The 22807-nt window shown below is 38.4% G+C and overlaps 2 protein-coding genes across 7 annotated transcripts in view; both read right to left on the reverse strand.

The window, feature by feature from the left end:
* Nucleotides 1–516, reverse strand: part of tnk2b (tyrosine kinase, non-receptor, 2b) — a 72569-nt gene extending 72053 nt beyond the window's left edge. For all 6 annotated transcript variants that reach the window (XM_041992224.1, XM_041992219.1, XM_041992223.1 and 3 more), the window contains exon 1: nucleotides 266–516. The gene's annotated coding sequence lies outside the window, so the exon portion shown is untranslated. The remainder of the gene's footprint in view (nucleotides 1–265) is intronic.
* Nucleotides 517–9380: 8864 nt separating this feature from the next.
* On the reverse strand, nucleotides 9381–21090 carry LOC121644341 (transferrin receptor protein 1-like). The gene is made up of 18 exons (XM_041992233.1): nucleotides 20980–21090; nucleotides 16453–16502; nucleotides 14999–15248; nucleotides 14415–14598; nucleotides 14095–14320; nucleotides 13891–14013; nucleotides 13662–13757; nucleotides 12928–13067; nucleotides 12661–12812; nucleotides 12456–12575; nucleotides 12257–12342; nucleotides 12025–12088; nucleotides 11845–11912; nucleotides 11680–11741; nucleotides 11460–11553; nucleotides 11109–11330; nucleotides 10737–10895; nucleotides 9381–10418 (listed from the first exon to the last, which is right to left on the reverse strand). Exons 2-18 carry the CDS (start codon nucleotides 16483–16485, stop codon nucleotides 10176–10178), a joined length of 2322 nt encoding a protein of 773 aa, XP_041848167.1. The 5' UTR covers nucleotides 16486–16502; nucleotides 20980–21090; the 3' UTR covers nucleotides 9381–10175.
* Between the last annotated feature and the right edge of the window lie 1717 nt (nucleotides 21091–22807).

Genomic DNA, 22807 nt, shown 5'->3' on the forward strand with positions numbered 1-22807 from the left:
CAATGCTAACTATCTTGGGACAGCTAAGTTAAAGTTAGCTCCATCGCTATAAACGGTTGTGTAACAACGTGTTTCACAGCTATGACAGCGGCTCACCTGTTGCCACCTTCCCGCCATACAACCTCCGCCACCCGCTGCTGTCTCGTTAAAACTCAAGTGGCGAAAAGAAGCTATTTTTCTATGTTGGTCGTTCAACCTAAAAGCTTAGCCTATTTACATTAAATTGAGAACATTTTACACACATCATTTCAATGAGCGCTCCTACCTGTCAATCTCGGCTCCAGTCACTTGCTGTCACCTTCTGTTCCGGTGTGGGGGTTTGAACTTCTACAGGTTAGTTACCAGTCAACAAGTCCAGACATCACTGAGTATTTTCATTTCCTCCGAGAAGACATGAAGGAATATTAGCATTAGTTTGCACTGTACTGAATGGCTCACTCGTACACCAGCGCTGTCTGAAAACACAGGCAGAGATTGAGAGCTGCTGCTGCTTCAGGCTTCAGCTCTTCGCTGTCATTGAACACAAAGATCGTCTCTATAGACGTAGAAGAAGATGAGCCACCCCAGTGACTTCACGCAAGCGCTCATTTAAGCAACAATATTTTGTTTTGTTGATGTTTTTTTTTTTTTTTTTTTCAAAAAATTATCACATTTACTGACACTTACTTGCAATGATATTTTATTTTTGCAATCAAACTTGAAGAATATAAAACGTTAATATTTAAAGATTTCATTAAGGGGTTTCAGTTCCTCTCGTAGTTAAAATTTCCGCACAAGAGTGCTTTGTTTAGCACTTCATTTTAAATGCCATGCATTGAATTCTATTTAAAGATAACCCTTACGTAAAGTAGAATTCGGAAGATGTTGTGGGTTTTATGAAGTGAGTGGTGTTTTGATTGGCAATAAGAAAATGTTAACATTTTCACTGTTGCGCTTGTCATTTTTAAACTAAGAAATGAGAAATGGAGTGACAGCTCTTTGTTTCTCAGTTATCTTTGCTATACATTCAGTTTGTCAGCCCACTCTTAAAGGGACATGCCAACATTTATTTTAAAAACTTAACTAACTGAAAATGCTGAATAAAGAATTGTCTTTTTATTGTTATTATTATTAATTTATTTAATTATAGGGAAGTTCTATGGGTTGCACTGTAATCGAACAAATGTCCTGTCTTTTTTTTTTTTTTTTTTTTTGTAAATAAAATAACAGTTTTCTCTGTTGCAACCTGGTAAAATAAATCCATAATCCCAAATTAAATATTGGAGATAAGGTTTGAAATTTAGGTGATGGTAAATATTTCACACATGCAATACAAATAGTGAGAATCTGTTTAATAGTCTTCATTTGAAGGGTTTTTCAATCATACATTTTAATAGTAGAAGTCTTTATACGAATTATGTACAAACCAAAGATTACTTAAAATCCTTAAAACATACATTTCAGGTCATTGCCATAAGTGAGACTTGGTTAACAAATGAAAAGGGTGCTGATTTTGTGTTAGAAGGGTATGACATTTTTACTGTAAACAGGATAAATAAAAGGGGTGGTGGCGTTGCTTTTTATGTACAGAAAGATTTTCAGTGTAAGGTAATTGACAGTACAATTGTTAATGATATTATGGAAAGTTTGACAATTGAAATTCATTCAACTAAATTTAAGAGTATAATTTTGAGTTGTATATATAGAACGCCTGGTTCTTGTATTGATCAATTTATGAATAGCATTGGTGATATTTTTGGGAAAGTATGTCATAAGAAAGCACTTTTTGTTTGTGGTTACTTTAATATAGACTTGTTAAAATATAAAGAACATAAACTAAAAACAGACTTTTGTAATGTTATGTTTAGTTTTGGTCTCTGGCCCCTTATAGACAAACCTAGTAGGATAACTAAGGAAAGAGCCACACTTATTGATAACATTTTTACAAATGTTCATGACCAAACAACAAGTGGTTTGCTTTTAAATGATATAAGTGATCATCTTCCTATTTTTGTGATTTCACATCATTTAAAGGTTAAAAGTTCAGTTGGTGTGAGTGAGCCTTCTTGTAAATTAATAAGAATAAGGACACCAGAAAGAATTGAGGCCTTAAAGAGGGACCTTATAAATTACAATTGGGACAAGGTGTATGTTGATGATCCTAATCAGGCCTATGATGCATTTTTGTTTACATTTGTAGAGCTATATAACAAACATTGTCCTATTAGAAAGTGCTGGATGAAGGATAAATACAAAGGAAAGCCATGGATGACAAAAAGTTTGCAAAAAGCATGCAAAAAGAAAAATTTACTCTATAAGAAATATTTACAATTGAGAACCAGTGAAAGTGAAGGAAAATATAAGAAGTATAAGAATAAACTGATTTCCATTATGAGATTACAGAAGAAGCAATATTACAATAAAATATTAGAGGAGAGTAAAAACAACATACAAAGGACGTGGAAAGTAAATAATCATATAATTCGGAATAGATCTTATAAGTCAGAATTTCCAAGTTATTTTTTAAACAGCTCTGATGCTACAGTGGACAACATAAAAAGTATTGTGGATGAGTTCAGTGACTATTTTGTGGGTATTGGAACTACTTTGGCGAACAAAATTGATGTGCCTGATGATAAAAAAGATTTGTTTGAAAATATGATTAATGGTAATATCAGTTCTATGTTCCTTTATGGGGTACATGAAAATGATATAATTGAAATTGTAAGAAAATTTCAAAACAAAACATCAACTGATATAAATTCCATTGACATGGTAATTATTAAAGAAGTAATTGATTTTATTGTAAGACCTTTGACTTATATATGTAATCTGTCTTTTCAAAGAGGTGTTTTTCCAAATAATATGAAATTAGCACAGATAATTTTATTGGAATAAGCGGTCAAGATAATGGATGGATGGATGGAATTTTATTGACCTACAGAAGGCTTTTGATACTATAGATCACAGGCAATTATTGAGAAAATTGGAGAAGTATGGAATAAGAGGTTTAGCTTACTCTTGGCTGGAAAGTTACTTGGATAATAGACAGCAATGTGTGCAAATTAATGAGACTGTGTCAGGATTTAGGAAGGTCACCTGTGGGGTACCCCAGGGATCGGTGATTGGTCCAAAACTTTTCTTATTATATATTAATGATGTCTGCAATGTTACTGAAAGGTTAAAATTTGTTATGTTGGCAGATGATACAAATTTATTTTGCTCTGGGAAAAATTTAAAGGAACTTTTGTATGCTGTTGAAAGGGAGCTAGACATACTCAAAACTTGGTTTGATGTTAATAAATATTAAGAAAACTAAATTCATGGTTTTTGGAAATCAAAAAGGAATTGATGGGGAAATTAAATTAAAAATCTGTGATGTTGAAATTGAAAGAGTTTTTGAGATAAAATTTTTAGGGGTTGTGATTGATCATAAATTAACATGGAAAAAACATATTGATTATATTAAAGGAAAGATTTCAAAGTCAATAGCAATCCTCTATAAATCTAGGGATATATTAAATTATAAGGCCTTGCATATAATATACTGTTCACTTATACTTCCTTATATATCTTATTGTGTAGAATTGTGGGGGTCGACTTTTAAAATGACTATAAATTCAATAGTCATACTACAAAAACGAGCTATACGTATTATTAATAGGGCTGGTTACTATGATCACACTAATCCAATGTTTATAAAATCACATGTTATGAAATTTAAGGATTTGGTATATTATAAAATAATGCAAATCATGTTTAGAGCTAAAACAAAGTCACTCCCCGACGGTGTACAAAGGTTTTTTTCAATACAGGAGTGCAAATATGATTTCAGAGATGTTTGTAAGTTTGCTGTACAAAAAGCTAAAAAAGGGATTAAAAGGAGATGTATTTCGATTGTTGGGGTTAAATTATGGAACAATGCTAATAAAAATGTTAGAGGGTGTAAATCGCTTTTGGTTTTCAAAAGAATGGTTTATAAAGCTATTTTTGAGGGTTACAATTGTGAATGATTTTGTATTTTGGTATTATGTTTACTTTTGGAGGGTGGCTTAAATTGAAAAGAAAGTAGGACAGGCATATATAAGCATTATGCTTCAGCCTGTGCCTTTTGAATGAATGAATGAATGAAAAATGAATGAAAAATACTTTATTAATCCCAAAGGGAAATTCAATATTGTAGTAGTAGTAATTTTTTAGTAAAAACAATCACATTAATTAATTAAGGGCTTTGTTCTTCAGCCTGATAGCTGCTGGAAGGAAGGATCTTCTGTATCTCTCTGTCTTGCATCGGACTTGAACAAGCCTCCCACTGAACACACTCTGTTGTTTCGTCACGGCGTTGTGTAGAGGGTGTGAAGGATCTTCCATTATCTTCGTCAGCTTGTACAGAATTCTTTTTTTGATGATCAACTCCAGCGGCTCCAGAGTTACTCCAAGCACAGAACCGGCTTTCTTGATCAGTTTGTTAATTCTTTTCAAGTCTCTGGTTCTGATGCCGCTGCCCCAGCAGATTGCTGCAAAGCTGATTGCACTTTCAACAACAGACCTGTAGAACATCTGCAACATTTTGGTGCAGACGTTAAAAGATCTCAGCTTCCTTAAGAAGTAGAGTCTGCTCTGACCTTTCTTGTAAATGTACTCAGTGTTGCTTTTCCACTCAAGTCTGTTGTCCAGCTGAACTCCAAGGTACTTGTATTCCTCCACCACCTCCACCTCCTCTCCCATGATGGAAACACTTCTATGTGTGTTCTTGTTCCTCCTGAAGTCAACAATCATCTCCTTTGTTTTCTTGGTATTCAAGATGAGATGATTGTCACCGCACCATTTCACAAACTGACCGACCAGTTCTCTGTACTCTGCTTCTTGTCCATCACTGATACACCCAACAACTGCTGAGTCATCAGAGTATTTCTGCAGATGACAGAACTCAGAGTTGTACTGGAAGTCTGAGATGTACAGCGTGAATAGAAATGGTGAAAGTACAGTCCCTTGTGGTGTTCCAGTGCAGCTGACCACCATCTCAGACACACAACCTTTCAGTCTCACAAACTGTGGTCTGTTTGTGAGGTAGTCGTAAATCCAGGTGGTTGTGGAGGGATCCACCTGGAATTTCTGCAGCTTCTCACACAGCAGAGCAGGCTGAATCGTATTAAAAGCACTTGAGAAATCAAAGAACATGACCCTCAAAGTGCTGCCTGACTGGTCCAGATGAGAGTGGGCTCTCTGAAGCAGGTATATGATGGCATCTTCAACCCCAAGCCCATTATGGTATGCAAACTGTAATGGGTCCTGAAAGGTGTTCACCTGCTTGCTGAGGTGAGCCAGTAAGAGTCTCTCCAGGACTTTCATGACGTGAGATGTCAGGGCGACTGGTCTGTAGTCTTTTGGTTCAGCTGGTTGTGGTTTTTTAGGCACTGGAACAAGGCAGGATGTTTTCCACAGCACCAGGATTCTTCTCTGGCTCAGGCTGGTGTTGAACAGGTGCTGGAGAATCGGACATAGCTGTTTTGAGCAGGTCTTGAGAACTCTGGGACTGACACCATCTGGACCTGCAGCCTTGTTCTGGTTCAGTTTCACCAGTTGTTGCATGACTTGGTTACAGGAGACAGACAGAGTGGAGGTGGAGGCAGAGGAGGTTTCAGGAAGTCCTGATGTGGAGGGAGATGAGGTTGTGTCCAGGTCCTTGACTGAGCTGCAGGGTGACAGAGTGGAGGTGTGACAGGAAAGCTGTGGGCTCATGGAGGGTGTGTGGCTAGTTGGGGTTGAAGCAGGAGGTGAGCTAAACCTATTGAAGAACATGTTCAGTTCATTCGCTCTGTCCAGACCTCCATCAGTCTGATCCTCCTTTATCCCGAAGCCAGTGATCTTCTTCATTCCTGACCACACATCCCTCACATTGTTTTTCAGTCACTACCTAATGTTAAGACTGTTGACTAGTTTATATTGTCTAGAATGTTTATATTTATTGTATTGTGTGTGATGACTGAATAAATACTACTACTACTAAATATATTTTACAGTAAAATCATTCACTTTGCAAATATCTTCTGAGTTTCTAAACATGTTTTGCAAGTATTAGGTTTGAAATTGTCTAAGTACACAATTCAGCTGCACCAACAGAGCCAATGTTTTTCAATATATTGCCTCCATCATCTGGTCAAAGCTTGTCATTACAACTTTTCCTCCTACATCAAGAAGGGCAACTCTCATTATAAGAGTTATAAAGTATTTGTGTAAAACTCAAATAAATTAAGTCATAAGAACTCAAATAATTTATAAAACTTAGCAATTAGAAAACATTTGTAACATATAAACAATTATTCTGAATTTATAAAATACAATAAAGAAATGAAAAGGTTATTGACATTGAGTTATAGAAGTAGCTCTAGTGGGGTGGCTGGTGTAGGTGCAGGTGTAGGTGGGGGGTAATGAGGTTACAACAGAAGAGAAAAAACTATTCTTCAGGCTTCTTGTGTAGGATTGGATTGTTCTGTAGCATTAGCAACATGATGGTAAAAGTTCAGTCAGTGTATCACCGGGGTTGGACGTGTCTGAAATGACGCTGCTGGCTTTCATCCTCACAGTTGGTGTACACATCTTCGACCCCCACCTCATTCTGTGCCATCTTCACCACACAGTGTAGGTCCTTCTGTACCACACCATGATGCTGTTTGTGAGGATGCTTCAGTGGTGGCTCTGTGGAAATTCAGGAGTAGTCACTGCTCAGTGTAGCTTCCTGAGAAAAAACAGCCTTTGTTGGTCTTTCACCACCTCTTTCCTCTGCTGCTCCTCCATGACCAAAATGTCCAAATGGTTGGCCACCACCATTTTGTTGGTCTGTATCTGGAAATCCCGCAGAATCTTAGCTTTCTCTTACTCCACCACAGTGGGAAGTGTTTCCCATTGTGAGGTGTCTCCAGTCCATATTCTGCACAGATGTTTCTGCACGCTTTGCTGGCTTCTTGGCTAGGCCGTTCCATCTACTCTTTACCTGCCTGACACCCTGCTGTGAGGTGCACAGCCTGCACCTGGGGTCCTGCCTGGTGTAGTAGATCTGGGCCTCGACTGCTCTGGTGCTCCTGTCTTGCTCCATTATCAATCCTCTGTGCTGTCCTTCAGTCCAACCCTGTCCAGCTATTGGTAGGACTTGTTCATATCTGCCAATTCAGCTATCTGTCCGTGATACATCCCATGCAGGGGTTTTTCCTCCCATGATGGTTCCTCCAACTCCTCCTACAGGAATTAGAGATCTGAACACATCACACCAGTTTTAACTTTACACTGGTTTCCAGCCAGTCACAGAAAAGATTTTAAATCCTTCTGATCATTTACAAATCCCAAAACAGTTTTGGCCCAGAATACATCTGTGATATGTTCAGAGAATATAAACCTAGCAGAGCTCTTAGGTCAAAGACTCGGGTCAACTAGTCCAGGCCAGAGTCCAGACTAAACATGGAGAAGCAGCATTTAGCTGTTATGCTGCAAACAAGTGGAACAAACTGCCAGTGGAGATTAAACTTTCACCAAATGTAGACATGTTTAAATCCAGGTTAAAAACATTTTTCTCATGCGCCTATGCATGAAATCTGCATGTTAACTTTTGTGCTTTTAATCATTTTAACTGATTTTATTATGATTTTGTGTTTTTTATATTTGTTGTCTTTTACCACTTGTAAATGCTTTTGTTTTATGTAAAGCACTTTGAATAGTCTTGTACATGAAATGTGCTACACAATTAAACTTGCCTTGCGTCCATTTTCATGCTTAGCATCAAGCCTCTGGACACTGGATCTGGGAAGGAACCCCTCCGTACAGGGTGAGCAGCGTTTGTGTGGTCTGAACTTCCTCCTGTGACCAGCTTATTATCCCAGCAGGGGATCTGATCACTGGCAGAGCTTCGCCGTTAACTGGCTCGATCTTCTTCTTGCCTTCGAGTTGACATCTTAGGACCTGTCTTAATCATTCTAGTTATAGATAAGTGTGTGTGTGTGTGTGACATTTACATGTGTGTGAATTATTAGGCGGAGACTTAAAACACATTCAGTGTCACTGTTTATTGCTGCAGAAATAAAGCTAAGCCAGCTTGCATACATTTTTAGGAAAAGAAAAAGGAGGAAAAAAAATAGCAGTTAATTTCACAAATTTCAAACATTCTTTATAATGAAAACAAAAAAAAAAAAAAACAAGGTTTTTCTTAAACCAGTTACTGACAGTTCAATTTGTTGGGGGATGTGTGGTGCTGGTGTTAAGAGGATGTAATGTCTATTAGAAGCATCACATCCACACAATTTTGTTTCTGGAATAATTGTAACACATCATACATCAATCTGAACATGTTCAAAAACAATTTACAAATGACATTTCACTTTAAAAAAAAAGGGAACTGTGTCATTTTTCCAGGTGAATGATGGCGTCAGACTCATGTTAAACCCAATTACACTGATCATTTAATTCCTTTAATGTCTAAAAAGGTTACATATGTGAAACTACCTTTTACACCAGTAACTTCTGATTCTAGCTGAGAACAAACTTCAAGTGTGTACAGAATCGTAGCTAAAAACACAAAAGGCACGAGGAAATCCCAAGAATGAACACACAAGGAAAGAGTATAAATGTATTTTCACATTGGATAAATCGGACATGTGATGCCGAACCCAGCTTTTCTAACCACAGTGGCTCCAGACATGTCTGTAACAAGCCTTTCTTTTTTTTTTAAACAAACAGCTTCAAATACTCAAATCATTTCCGGGTGCACCGAAGAAAACACGCAGGTGAGAAGAAGAAAAAAGGTGTGATTAATGAATCCCCGCTTCAGCTTCTTTACCTCACTGATCTGACAGCAAAAATTTAGGAAACGCAGAGCGACATGTGCTACGTGTAGCCATGAACTGTATTTACACATTATGGGAAACACTGTCCCCGATAATAAAAAAACATCCACCCCTACAGTGAAATATGGAGGGCACTGCCTCCGATACAGACACACACTGGTAGGCAAAAACTACCTTCTTCTTTTCCACATTATGGAAGACTCTGCTCCCGATAATGTTGTCAGGACGGGAAGCGTACATGAGCTGACAGGCCAGTGCTGGCGAGGCGATCCAGAGGTGTTGGTCAGGCGTGACGTGTGAGCTAGCGCTGCTCAAACACCACGCCAATGTCAGTTCAGCAGGAAGTTGTCAGACTGGGACGTGTTCAGCGCCGGCCGTCCAACATGTACGCTTCTTTAAGCAGATGCTGCTTTTGTCATTTCGACAGTATAACTGTCATAATTATGGAAGGCACTGCTCCCGATAATTATTGTTTATAAAAGGCAATAAAAAACTATTTATAGTGAACCCTGCCACTGATAAATAAATAAACAATAAATAGAGATATGGTTTCTGGTTCAGTGCCACGTGTTGGAGACCTTCTCCTTTGCTTGTTTGGAAGGTTGACACGGTTTAAATCTAATGCCAAGAGTTTTTTTTTTTTTTTCTTCTTTTGATGAACAGGACCTTTCTTAAGACTGGTGCAGCACACTTATTTTGCTCCACAGCTGATTGTCCCCTGAATCTAAGTCTGCACTCATTGTGAAATAAAGCCTTGTTAGCACCTTCTGGAAGTGACGGCTGCCTCCAGCATGATATGAAATTATAGCTACCAACAAAAGCCAGCTCAGGTCTGAAGGTTGAGTTCCAGCAGCTCTTTGTTTTCAGTGTGATGAATGAATAAGAAGTCGTTAGCTTATGATAGTGCCCTTCTTGTGTTTTTCATATCTGAGCTGGAAGGCACAGCCGTCACTGTGATTATGACCTGATACAAAGCTGAAAATAATTCATTATACTGAGCTCATTCAGAGGGAAACACTAATTTAAGTAGCACTGTCACATATGTGCAATTTAACTTTGTCATTAACAGCACCAAAATATTCAAGACTGTAATATTTAAATGTCTCATGTTATACTTTTTTCCCCCCCCGCTTCCATTTTGGGGTGCATAAATCTTCCTTTAAGGCTCCTGGTTTTTTATGTTTGGCTTTAGCAATAAAGGATATGAAATGGATGATGATGGTCTTAACTTTCTCATAACTTAAACCAGTTTAAAACAAGTGTTCTGGTTTTCACGCCACTAGTTGTTATAAGAAGGCGACACCGTGAACCAGAGAGTGAGGAGGAGGAGGGAAAATGGCTATCTTGACTTTTGTTTTTGGCTTAGATTTCATTATCCAAAGACCAGATGTCTCCTGCTAGCGCGTTGGCACTGCCCTGAATGGTCCACGTCGCCAGGGCAAACTGATTGCGGAACAGGTTGGCGTCGGCATCGGGGGTGTTCATCTTGAGAGCGTCCAGGTGGTTGTAGAGAGCTTTGAGGGTGTGAGGGCCGGAGCCCAGCAGGATGTGGCGGAACGGACTCTCTCTGGGAGAAACGTAGGGTGAGAGGAAGCTTCTTTCCACCTGCAGCACACAGGAAGGAATTTACTAATGTTTCATAAAAGTTGCAGACCTGCAGCTGTAATAAGCAACGAAGCAGAGGAGGTGGTTTAACGTGTTTAAAATTAAGTGAGTACAGAACAATTCATTTTTTATTGTTAGAAAATTATAATATTAAGTGTCGTACATAATGATTAAATTACTTATTTTTTTAAGTTATAATAAAAAGATAAATAATAAATAAAAATTGAATAAAAAATGTAGACAATCCAAGTATTAAAAATTGATCAGTTACATTTAAATAATATCTCAGTTTTGATCTCAGAAGTTTCGTGGTCTTACCGTCATGATGCGGTCGTTGATGAGTCGACACATCTCGATGTCCTCCAGGTCGCTGTTGTCGATGTCTGCCATCAGGCTGCGATGGGCACGGCCGAAGGAGCCGGAGGCCATGATCAGCCAGTTCACAGTCAGAGCTTTGGGAAACAACTGAGGCTGCATCTGCAAGCACACATGCACACCACCGGGGTAGCTTAGCTTTTAGTAAGGAAAAACAAATTGATGCACAACTTGGGAACAATGCACATAAATAATAATAATAATAATAATAATAATAATAATAATAATAATAATAATAATAATAAAAAGCTAAAGAAAATGTTTGATTTCAGGTAAATGCCATCTTGGTTTAATAGATCATTTCTGGACACTCACCTGCTGAACATTATTGACTTTTCCTTTGATCTTAACTACGTGAGAGCGAATAACGTTGTCATATTTTTTCAAGTCCATCTGCAGAAGATGGTCGTGGACCAGCCTCAGCGCTATGTGCCCTGCAAACCGGCCAGCCGTTTCAGCCAGCTGAGGAACCTGGGTGGACGTGGCAGCGTTCAGTTTGTCCTTGGTGTCCAGCATTGTGCCAAAGTACTTGTAGAACTAAAGGGAAAAGCAACCGGTAACGTAAGATTAGTCATCAAGCACAAAATAACGGCTCGAGGTACAAAAACAGTGATCATCTGTGGTAAAAATGATTTATTCAACCTGCAGGAAAGAAGAAAGACTTACCAAATTACCAGCCTTGAATCTAAATGACATTGAAGGAATTCCAGAAAAGGCAAGGAAAGGATAGGCAGCATTATCCATATTCATAGGCTCAAGCCTAGAAAAAGAAAAAAAAAAACACATGAAAAATAAAAGATTATACAGTGAACAATCAGCCAAAGTGTAGAAAAGCAGCCATACACAAAGCTGTGTGAAAAGTTGCTGTATGAACCAACAGACTTACATTTCTGACTCCCAGTTGTTCTTTGCAAACTGGTCAAACAGAGACCCATCTTTGTTTTTCACCTACAAAAACAAAACAAATCCCTTCATGAGCCTTATGTTACCGTTCTGAAATTATTTATAACAACGTAACAGATGAACCAGAGAAATATCTTGTGGCTTTTACCTCTTTTAGAGCATTTTTAATCAAGGTGTGCATCAAAGGACTGGCGGCTACTTTAAATCCATTCCAACCTAAAAACAAAATATTATTTACATCATTCAGAAAATTAAATGTCTTTTTATGTAATAACCTTTTTTAGATCAAATCGAGCTACAAGGTGTTTTTAAGCCATGACAGAAATACCTGTTACAATCCCATCCAGGTTGATGTAGGAGAACGCTTTCATGCCCAGAGAGGTCAAATATCCCTGCACATACAAGTAAACAAAACATCAAACTACTACAAACTTTAATTTTTAAAGTTAAATATTTAGAAATTATATTGTAGGGATAATGACACCTTAAAAAATAAATTAACAGAAAAAGAAATGTTAATAAAATCAATAATAGTATTTCTTTTAAATTGTTGTTTTTACCTCCAACCACTCGGTGGCACCAACACTCCCGTACTCTCCAGCACTCCAGCTGGCAAACACAATGCTCCTCCTTGGCTTGAATCCATCTGTGAACATGCAGAAATACCAAGTGAAAATGATCAATAAATAGATATAATAAGTAAATAAACAAACCTTTTAAGCAATCTTGCACCAACATTAAGCAGTGGCTTATTCTCACCATTCTTCACCATGTCTGAGATGGAGCGCGCCAGCTCAACGAGGACGCTGGTGCCGACAGTTGATGCAGCATAGCCTGGACCCCACGCGTCCCTCTGGGCACCGATAACCACGTACCGGTCTGAACACAGACGACAGAAACCATTTGTGTTCCAACTCATTCAGTAACTCATTCCTCTCTGGTTAAAATCGAAATGTCATTGTACCTGAATCCACAAAGCCTTTGATGACTCCAAACACATTATTGATCTTTTTCTCAGCAAGAACGTTGTTGACCTTCACAGTAACTGTGTCATTCACGTCTCCTAATTTGTTAAAGCCGTCCCAACCTTCAGGCAGATTCTGGCCCCCAAGGTTCCTGTGAGAAGCAAACAGGAAACTGATTTCATCTACAACCAAATGCAAGGAGGAACAAGTTCACAGAAAATATGCTTAATTTATTTTCTTATTTGTAAAAGCACTGGAAGCATTACCTCAGAATTTTTATTGCCATGCCTTGTGTGATGGTCTGAGCCAGGATCTGCGGCAGTCCGGATGACTGCACAGGAGGAAACTGGGTGTGGTTGAAGGAGGGGAAGCCTGGGGTGTAGGGATCACCAGAACCCAAGTGGACCTGCAGGAGAACCGAAGAGGAAGCTTTAACTGCAAGGCAAGCATTGCTGTGAACATCACATTTGGAATATGTTTGCCCGAAAACTTAGAAACCTTGAAGAATAAAATGATCTTATATAACTTATTGGAATATCTACACGAATATCCATGTCTTTAAAAGTAATATCCCTTATTTGTTTTGATTTTAAAACCGATTTTCCATTTGAGGACACGTGATCAGTCAGGCTCAACAAGAAATCATTTCGTCCCAACAGATTTTACCAGTAAAACTCACTTCAATGCAAGAGCTTCCTCCTGTGTTTACACTGCACGTGTGTGCTCATTATTGGGCCATAAAATGTCAAAATTATTGAATTATTCATGAGGGGGGAAAAAAACCCAAAGCTAAATTTTACTCCTTGTTTACTACAGCTGGCAGTATTGGACATTTTTATGCAAACTTTAAACATTTTTTTGCACATGATGACATTTAAAACCACAACAAACTGCTTCAATCCCTAATTTACCATCTGTAAACTAGATTATCAGAAGCAGTTTGCCTAGGGTTCCAACAGAGGACGCTCTAAGATAAATTTCATCCAACACTATGCCTTACATGTCCATAAAGATCAGTGTCCTCTCCGATAGAGTAATCAGTGTGGTCTGGGTAGATCAGCACGGCAGATGCGTTCATTTTGACTGCGTTGGCCACCTGCGGACAGAAAGGAAAAGAAGAAAAAATAATTAGGCCAATGAAAATGTTTTATTAATTTCAATGACGTTTGCGAGTCACAGAAAAGAGAAAGCAAGACTGTATTTTCCCTCACGTTACTGAAACCACCCACCTTCTCAGCAAAGCTGATCTTCCCAGCTCGGAGCAGCATGACTCTTCCACTCAGGTTGATGTTCCTGTCCCTCAGCAACCTGAAGTCACTCTCCTGCCCGTAATGGCCGTATAGCACCGCACCCTGAACACAAAACAACTCATTTCTTAGCAGTTTCTCATAATGATTCACACACTTTCTTCAGTTTTCCAACATGATGCTCACAGTAACTGATCCGGTCCCGCTGTAGGACAAAAATCCCTTCGGACGCTCTTCCGGGTTGTTCTTAAAAACTATACTGTTGGAGCCAGAAGCGGGGAGGTCCTGAACTTTGACAAAGTGCTCATCAGTCCAGGTTTTCATGCGATAGCTCTTGAACCTCTCGTGCACCTTGTTCCCCAACTGTTCATCACCATAAGAACCAGCCCGGTGGTCAACTATGGAGAACTCGCTGTAACAGAAACAAGAGGAAAAAGAAAATGTCGTTCTTGATATGCAGTTGATTAATCTGATGTTTGAAATGGTGCAAACTGCTTTCTAATCACCTGAGAGCAGTTTCCATCTTGTTAGCAGTGAGTCCCCGAGACAGAAGCGCTTTGACATCGTCCCAGTTCATGAGGGGGGCAGCACCGGTCTCGTGTGCAACAGTGTTTTCAGAGGAGAGAAAAGAGGCTGCACAAACAGGAGCTACGTCCTTTTTCTGATGAACCATGTAGCCAATCAAGTACCCTGAAAGTATGAGAGGATTCAACTTAGAAGCAGCCACAGAGAGAGAAAACTCAATGACATGGAGGAGAGAACAGACCCAGAGGACAGAGGTATCATATGAAAGCAAAAATAACAGTCAGCAATGGGAAACAAGACACTGAGAGTCCATGACACCATTTAGTATGTGAATGCTTCTCCTGAGAAACCCTTTGTATTGTTTCAGTGAGAGCGGCTTACTAAACCTGACTGCTGAACGGCTGCAAAACCAAACCACAGACATGGTTACAGCCATGTTTCTCTGATGGTAACATGCAGACGTGGTAACATTTCTCGAGCAGGACAGCACTGGTAAGTACTGGTCCCAAAGAAACTGAACAACAATGTAAAAAAACTGCTTCTCCTTCCAGCGTCTCGTACTTACCGATGATGAAGATGAGGAAAACAGTGGCTGCCAGGAAGCAGAGGTTCTTGGGTGTGCGTCCAAACGTTTGGGTCAGATAGGGTTTGCGGCTGGAGTTGCGGTTGGCGTTGTGGTTGAGGTGTTCTCCCACGCCGTTTCCCCCGACCTCCTCGTCTACGTCGGTGGACAGCTTCATCTCCACATGGCTATTGTCGCCCTCCATGTTCTGGGTCAAGTTGAATCGTGTGTAGGAGTGTGGCTCCCCGTTAAACTGTGGAAAAAAGAACGACAGGGAAAAGGAGGATGTGAGAAAGATCCCAAAGATCCCATTTCCTCTTCTAGTTGCAATCTTCTTTTATCTGCCACTTCCTCAGCAGAAATATGCCTCAAATTTAGCTTAAGATTACATTTCAGCCATTTAAAAGACTTAAACTTTGTATAAATTAAGACGAATTTGTAGCCACAAATGTCTCTAGGTTGTTTTTTTTTTTTTTCTAACTGTCAAAACTAAACAGCATAATTAAATTTTCCATCTTGTTTTTCAGGTAAAAGTCACTGTACTTACATGACAGGTATCTGATAAACTGAAGTCAAAGCTTTGGGCCTGTGCACATGACATGAAGTCTAGAAACGCATCACCTTATTTTACCATATAAAAATCCCTTTTAATAAGTTACATGATTACTGGAATAGAAGCTGAACTAATATAAATCAACTTACATGAATTGCTTTCTGAGAGCTAAAAACAAAGCTCGTCGACGACAGAAAATAAGCAGATCAACCCAGAGATGATCTGCTGAAGGTAGGAGTGGAGACCGACATCCAGAAAGTGATTCGGTCGTCCATGTTCAGTTTCATTTACTCTCAGAGGCTTTTGTTCTGCGGCTGTTCTGATCTTTTGTTTTGATGATGAACTACAGTTAAAATCTTTGGGGGTTCTTGCCTTTACTACACACCCACACAGACAGAAAGCATGTTTACAATTTATTGTTTTCCCTTTAATGGTAAAAATAAATGTGTAAAACATCAAATCTTAACTGGATGACTTTATCGTTTTGCTTTAGGGGTTAATAAATTTATATTTTCAAATTATTTTATTTTCATTTGAATAACTAATTTTCTTTTAAAGTAACATTTCAGTATGTTTTGACTAAACACCGTGGCCAGGTTGAAATTAAGTTGTTTAAATGTAAACAACGATCATCTAAATGATTTATTTGAATCCAAGTTTATTTTCTTAGTAAATTAAATAACTTGTAGAAGCTGTTGTGTATATAATGTAACTTTTTTTTAAACCTGTGATGACATTTTTTCCTCATTTTCTCTGTATTTACTGCAAATATGAAGAGAAATGATAAATGAGGCATAAATTATCATTTTTTTTATAGGTGGTGATAAATTCCTGTTAAGGGGGAAAACTTTGAAGCTCAACTTGTTTTTAGACTGAGGTTGAAATTTTAGTAACAGGCACTTACAATTTTGGATATTGTTGACCTGGCCTGGTCCATGGCTGCTTCGTGGGACTCTAGAAACAAGGAAAGCAAAACATTAAATACTACATTTCACACTTGTACTTGCAAACTCTGACTTTTTTTTCTTAAAAATTAGCTACGAGTCTGCAAACACAAGAATTTCATCAAGGTGGAAACGTCTACTTTTAGAAAGTATTTCCTCTAGTATCTCTACTAGCATGTGAATTGTTGAATTTGGAGAATAAAACAGTGTCCACAGAGAACGTCCCACCTCTTGTCAAAACATCCATGAGTTTCCTACGCTTCTAACTTGAAAGGCGGTACTGTCTCTGGGCACAAAAGACCAGTGTACTGGCTGGGTCGACCCAGACTCCCTACCTCGATGTGAACTCAATCACTAAAAGAATACAATAACAGAACAACTCGCTTCCCACAAGCAAATCAACACCTTACACCAAACAAAGCAAAGTTTAAGTTTTATAAGAGGAGGAGGGAAGAAATTTAAGTCCTCCGTATATATTCTTAAATTCTGTAATCCACAGAAAGTGAAATAAGAGCCAGGAGGCATGTGATCGTCTTCAGGAGAGAGGTCCGCTTCAGCTGCAGACGGGTCCAAATCTGTCTGGATAATTCAGAGTAATTACGCTTTAAAGGTGTCATGCATCTCAAAAACAAAAAAATATCCACTAAAAAACAAACTTCTGAAAGAAAAAAAAAAAAGAATTCGTGCAAATCAGTGACTTTTTCTAATGATTTGCTGTTATTTGACACCTTTTATCACTTTGTGGTCTTACACTGTTGTTTCCTCTTTGCTGGCCAGTCAAGTATTTACGAGAATCCACTTATCCCACTTAAAACATCCTTTTGTTTTAAGAACTGTGACAAGTGGAGTAAAACGTGCACATATGCACATATTCAGCTTTAAAATCTAAACTTCTCTGAACAGGAAACCTGAAAAAAAGTTGCAATATTTCTACTGCAGGAACCAATGTTGGGAAATTACACAACGGAAACATTTCTACATAAAAAGGTGTTTTTTTTTGTTTTTTTTTCTGGTTTTTGGTTTGTTTTTGTTTTGTTTTTTTTGCTGGCTTGCACGAATGGTTTTGTTTTTAAAAGCAGTTTTTAAAAGCAGTACCACCACCCACCCTCACCCTCCTGCTTCTGGTTATGAAAGTACAACAACTTGATATTTTTAATTCATTTCTACCAAACATCTGCACAGCAAATACTTCTTTAAATTCTTCCAAAATGTGTCCATATTACAGTCAAACCTAGAACAAATTGCTTCACTAACTACAAGCCCAGCTCTGGAAAGCACACAAAAGTATTTGCCTGACAACGGTCTTGACCTCCTCCATCATAGCTGACCTTCATAAAAGAACAGAAACAGCTAAATCTCTTAAAACAACCCCTCATCTTATCAACCCCTGCAGTAGGTCAATACAGCAGCTTTGAACCATCACCCTCTGCGTGAAGTATCTGCTCTGAGGGTTAAACCACTACAGCAATAACTGAACTTTGGACTGATTAAACAATCAAAAACACTGCTTTGTCCAAGCAAAACCTCCACAATGCAATTTGCCTGTGCTTTAATTGTTCACCATCTGTTTCATTCATTTTGTAGCTTCCCAATAAACACAAAAAGTAAATGGGACAGCCAATGGATTTCTAACTGGACATTGCGTGAGGAGAGATTTTGTGGGCAAATGCCTGGGAAACACGTACACTGCAGCCCCCCCTGCATGGCCTTGATAAACTCTGATGGCATGCTTTTCCAAGCACATAGATAAAAACTCAACCTTGTATTTTGAGTACAACTAAGTGAAGGTAATAAAGACGCAGACACGGCCATGACAAAACTTTGCTCTACATGCTTTTGCTATTCTGGGCATTAAAAGTGCAGCTAACTTTAGAAGCTGGCAGAGGTAAGCCTTGACTTCTACAACCTATGGAGAAGCTGAGGGGGTGAATCAACCCTCATAAAGTAGTAACAAGTTAGCTGCAAAGATGATAAAGTCCAACAAATGAGCAGTTTCACAGTTTTCTTGTTGGAGCTTTGCATGATATGACAACTTTAAGTCTTCGTGATCTAAGTTTTTGGAAAGTGCAAACAGGCGAGGATTAGTTGAAGTGTAAAGCTAATTGCTCTCCAAGGTAGGCAGAGCCACGTCTTATAATCTTACATACCAAACATACCGGACTTTAGCAGAACTAATTCTTTAATCAGATTAACTAAGTACCCTTTTAGATGTATAAACCTATGGATATTGAAATTATAAAACAGGACACAAACTGAAAAAGCATACAGATGACCCAAACCCTTGAGCACTAAGAGGCACCACTTGTGTAGTAACGCCATTCAAGAATTTTAAGACACGTGTGTGCATGAAAGATAGCGAGATCAAACTGAAGACACACCCTTCTTGGAAGGAGAGCATCAGGAAGGGTCTGTGTGGTCCCCTGAGCTTTGACAGGAGATTATGTTTGGACTCTAATCAAGGTTTTTGAAATAAAAGGATGTATAGCAGCCAGTCAGTCTCACCCATTATCAATTATATTTTCCTTCAACTTGATGCTCAAAAAAAACCAGGGTAGAGTTCAGCCTCAAGGACTGTATAACCCTGAGGGCAGAGAGCACATCACTGCTAATAATTACATGAAGCAGCGTCATTGTAGACATCTTAGGAAATTAAATTCTGAGGAAAAAAAACACAGTAGCCATTTATTCATAAACAGACTAAGCTCAAGCTGTGGCAAGCAGACCTATAACAGAGTAAGCTGCTCTCAAAGATCATAATCATTCGCTAATATTTACTGAATGCCACATTAATTACTAACCAGAAGGACTTTAAAAACATCTACTACAGCTATAATAGCAGTATTTATGCTCTGCAAACACTTAAGCTCTTGGTGAACCTCACTCCTGGTTGTCTGGGACTGCAGAAGCTTGCATTAATAAAGAGGGACAATTAACTGGACATCACAAACTGATGCAACAACGGTAGTAATGCATCCCTGCCTCATTCCAAGAAGAGGCACAATTGATCATTACTGATAACACCCATCTTCTTCCTGCTACAGCAAGTAATATATATATATATATATATATATATATATATATATATATATATATATTTGTCTAACCAGTGGTGGCACAAGCAAGGCTTAATAGAAATGCTATATTAACGTAAAATGCTTTATTTTAAAATATAAAACATCAAATAAGTAAAGATGTACTGCAGCACAGCTCTTTTACAGACAGTGTATTGCTGAGGAGATAAAGATAAGGTGCAGGGAGCCTGACAATAATGAAAGGGAACATTTATGACACATAATGGGGGGAAAAAAAGAGATAGAAAAGGGTGGGTCAGGGGTGCATAGGAGTCATTGTGCAGCGGCAACTCATGTGACAGTCACACTGGAGAAAAGCTTTAAAGTAGTGCATGGGAAAGTAACTGAAGCAGACAAATCCCATGCACAAGTATTTTTAATACAGCAGGACATTCTGAATTTGGAACATTAGGAGCAACAAAAAATGCTCCTGCATCTTCGCTCTAGTTCCTTGAGGACTCTCCAAAGGGATTAATAAAGTATTTCTATTCAATTCTAGTTCCAGTCTAGTTTTGTGTAAGCTCAATGCATATTAGTTATTAATTTCTGAGTTATACTGACCATTTGTCTCCAAATGTTAAAACTATATGGTACGAGTTCATTTCAGGCACATATTAAACCTCTTTATCATGAATGAATGAAAATTAATCCTTCGTTTTGTGACAAATAAGAAGTGTTGAGTGTTTCAGTAATGCCTAACAGCCAGTATTTAGCCTTGGACACAACTCGTCCATTATTCCTGTTTTGCCATGTGTTCGCATAACATCTCGAGCCATTTCCAACCGCTTTACATTCACGTATATAAACGTGTTAGTTTATTCTAAGTGGTCTGAAAGTGCTCTCCGTCAGGGTCACTGACACGGTTACCGTCTTGCACGTGCTGGGAATCAGTCAAAGAAACTGGATTCATTTCACCACCACAACCAGAAAAAAAACAGTAGGCGGTTGAACGTGACTACCGACTTTCCTCATCATGGCGTCCTTGCACGACAACCAGCACCGTTTATTCGGATCGCTGCACATCACGAAGCAGGTGGAAACGTGTCTTTCAGCAAAGTGACAGGTGGCGCAACAGTGACTGTTGGGTTGCTACATTCTTTTTCTTCTTCTTCTTCTTTGGAGTAAGCTAGGCACGAGGTCGGTATGTAAGTCATTAGTCAGAATTATGAATATATGCAAAATAAATTATTTCGACATTTATGAGTAAACTAACATACATTACAATTCAATTACTAACTACTAACCTGTCAAGAGAAGCACGAGGATATATTTTTCCCCCTTAATGGGCTATCATTGAAAATGAATGAATTCAGTCAACTTCAGTACAACATTCCTGGAGCTCGGGCTAGACTACAACGTCGAAATGTTTATTGAAAGAATAAAAAATGGAGGGGGGGAGGAAAGAAAAAAACTCACCTTCACTTCTCTAGAACTCTAGAAGCTGAATGACTTCTGTGACAGCCCTTGACACGAGAAACCTTCCCTGTTGCTTCCTTACTGTAATGCCGGTTGCCCTTGACACGCTGCTTCCAGCTTTATTACAAACGGTACCTACGTCACGCATCAGTTATCGCGAGATCTTAGCGCGATCCCATTCCTTTTCTCTATTTCATTTGTAGCATGTGGATTTTCACACAGCACACAAACTTAAATAGAATTAAATTAATAATAAGTCACAATTAGACTATTTAAATTCGATAAGATAACTAATAAAGTCGTAAAATAAGGAACTAAAGTTACGTTTTTGCAGTGGTTAAGAAAGGGTAGTAAAGTTGAAATAAGGTCACCTTCAGTAGATCGCTATGTCAGTCAATACTTCTTCGGTCGATTTCTTTTCTGATACATTAATTATTACTGGTACATATCAGTGGAAAGTGTTTATAGTAGCCTGAATTAGCCTGAATCTTGTGTTAAAACATAATCAAAACATAATATTTAAAATGGCCCTTCTGCCTCATAATGAGTATTTTCACTCACTTTTAATGCTTAAAGTACAGTTTGTTGACAATACTATAACTGAAGATAAAACCTTGAATTAGGGACTGACCTATTTTTACAATGTGGCAATGACTGTTTTATTCTAATAATTATTTGTTATTTAGAATGCTTTTCACACTCATTTTTTCCTAAAAAAATATCTAACTTCAGTTTGGGGGCAGCCTGTGGTTCATCTATGCTGTGGTTTACCTTACATGATCCTAGTGGGTTACAGACATATTGGCGTCTTCCACTAATTGCTCACCTTGAAATGAAAGCAAACATAATACCATCTGCCAGGACTTTGACCTCTCTAGACCCCACAGTCCAAAGTGTATACTCCTTGCTGCAGCTGTGAAAATTTCAGCTCTGGCAACGTAAAGTAAGTAAGGAAGTGCATGCATATTTAGTCTAGTCTATGTGCTGACTAAGTCAGGCACACAGATTTTTTCCAGTTCAGCTGTCTGGAGCCCTTTTTTTTTCTACTCAACCTTAGTCTCTGCTGATTTCCTGAATAAAGATAAAAAGTTGAAAATATACAAATCATCTCCTTTCTGTCACTGATGAATAAGACAGAGTTTAACTGATTTGAATATAGCAAAACATCAACAAAACAAAAACAAAACAAAAAAACAACAACAAAAAAAAAACAAAACAAAATCAGACAATTCATTTGTCAACAACCAGAAAAGGGGGCAAAATTGATAACTTGGTTGTTATATCACTCTGTTATGTTCGCACAGACAGGGCTGACAAATCAACAGCTCCTGTGATTGGGCTTTGGTGGTGGGCAGAGACAAAGAAGTCGCCAGTAGTGGTAAATTATTAGTAAGTCTTTGTAAACAAGCAGCTCTTTTTATTTATTTTTTAATAGCTTCAGTCATCTGGATAAGAAAGTGTGCCCCTCTTAATTCTAAGGTTGTGTGAGCACATGATGTAAAAAACACTGTGTCCTTGTCAGGTTTTAAAAAGGTAAATACTCAGATGAACAACAACAACTGACATATTATGCTATGTCATTATTTATTGCAAAAAAACTGAGTCAAAATACAGGAACAGTGTAAACTCACCCTTACTGCTTCCAAAGGAATTAAAAGGGTGAATAGCAGCCAGATGTTGCTAATCAAATAAACTTGATTTATTGATCATTGTCAGTGTGGATACCTCTCTTAAAAGAAGAAGTTGCTGCAGCATTCAGGTGTATTAACACAATACCACAGAGTAAAGACAATAGCAATTATCTTAGAGATACAACTGTTGCTCTCCA

The sequence above is a fragment of the Melanotaenia boesemani genome, chromosome 8 (assembly GCF_017639745.1).
Source record: "Melanotaenia boesemani isolate fMelBoe1 chromosome 8, fMelBoe1.pri, whole genome shotgun sequence".
NCBI lineage: Eukaryota > Metazoa > Chordata > Actinopteri > Atheriniformes > Melanotaeniidae > Melanotaenia > Melanotaenia boesemani.

Bases quoted from the DNA above. Each gene is read 5' to 3' on its own strand.
- LOC121644341 (XM_041992233.1), bottom strand. From the start codon at position 16,485: ATGGACCAGGCCAGGTCAACAATATCCAAAATT. The intron at 12,089-12,256 runs GTAAAAACAACA...TTGTATGTGCAG, and splicing joins GTGCCACCGAGTGGTTGGAG to GGATATTTGACCTCTCTGGG. The intron at 10,419-10,736 runs GTAAGACCACGA...TGTGTGCTGCAG, and splicing joins TCAACGACCGCATCATGACG to GTGGAAAGAAGCTTCCTCTC.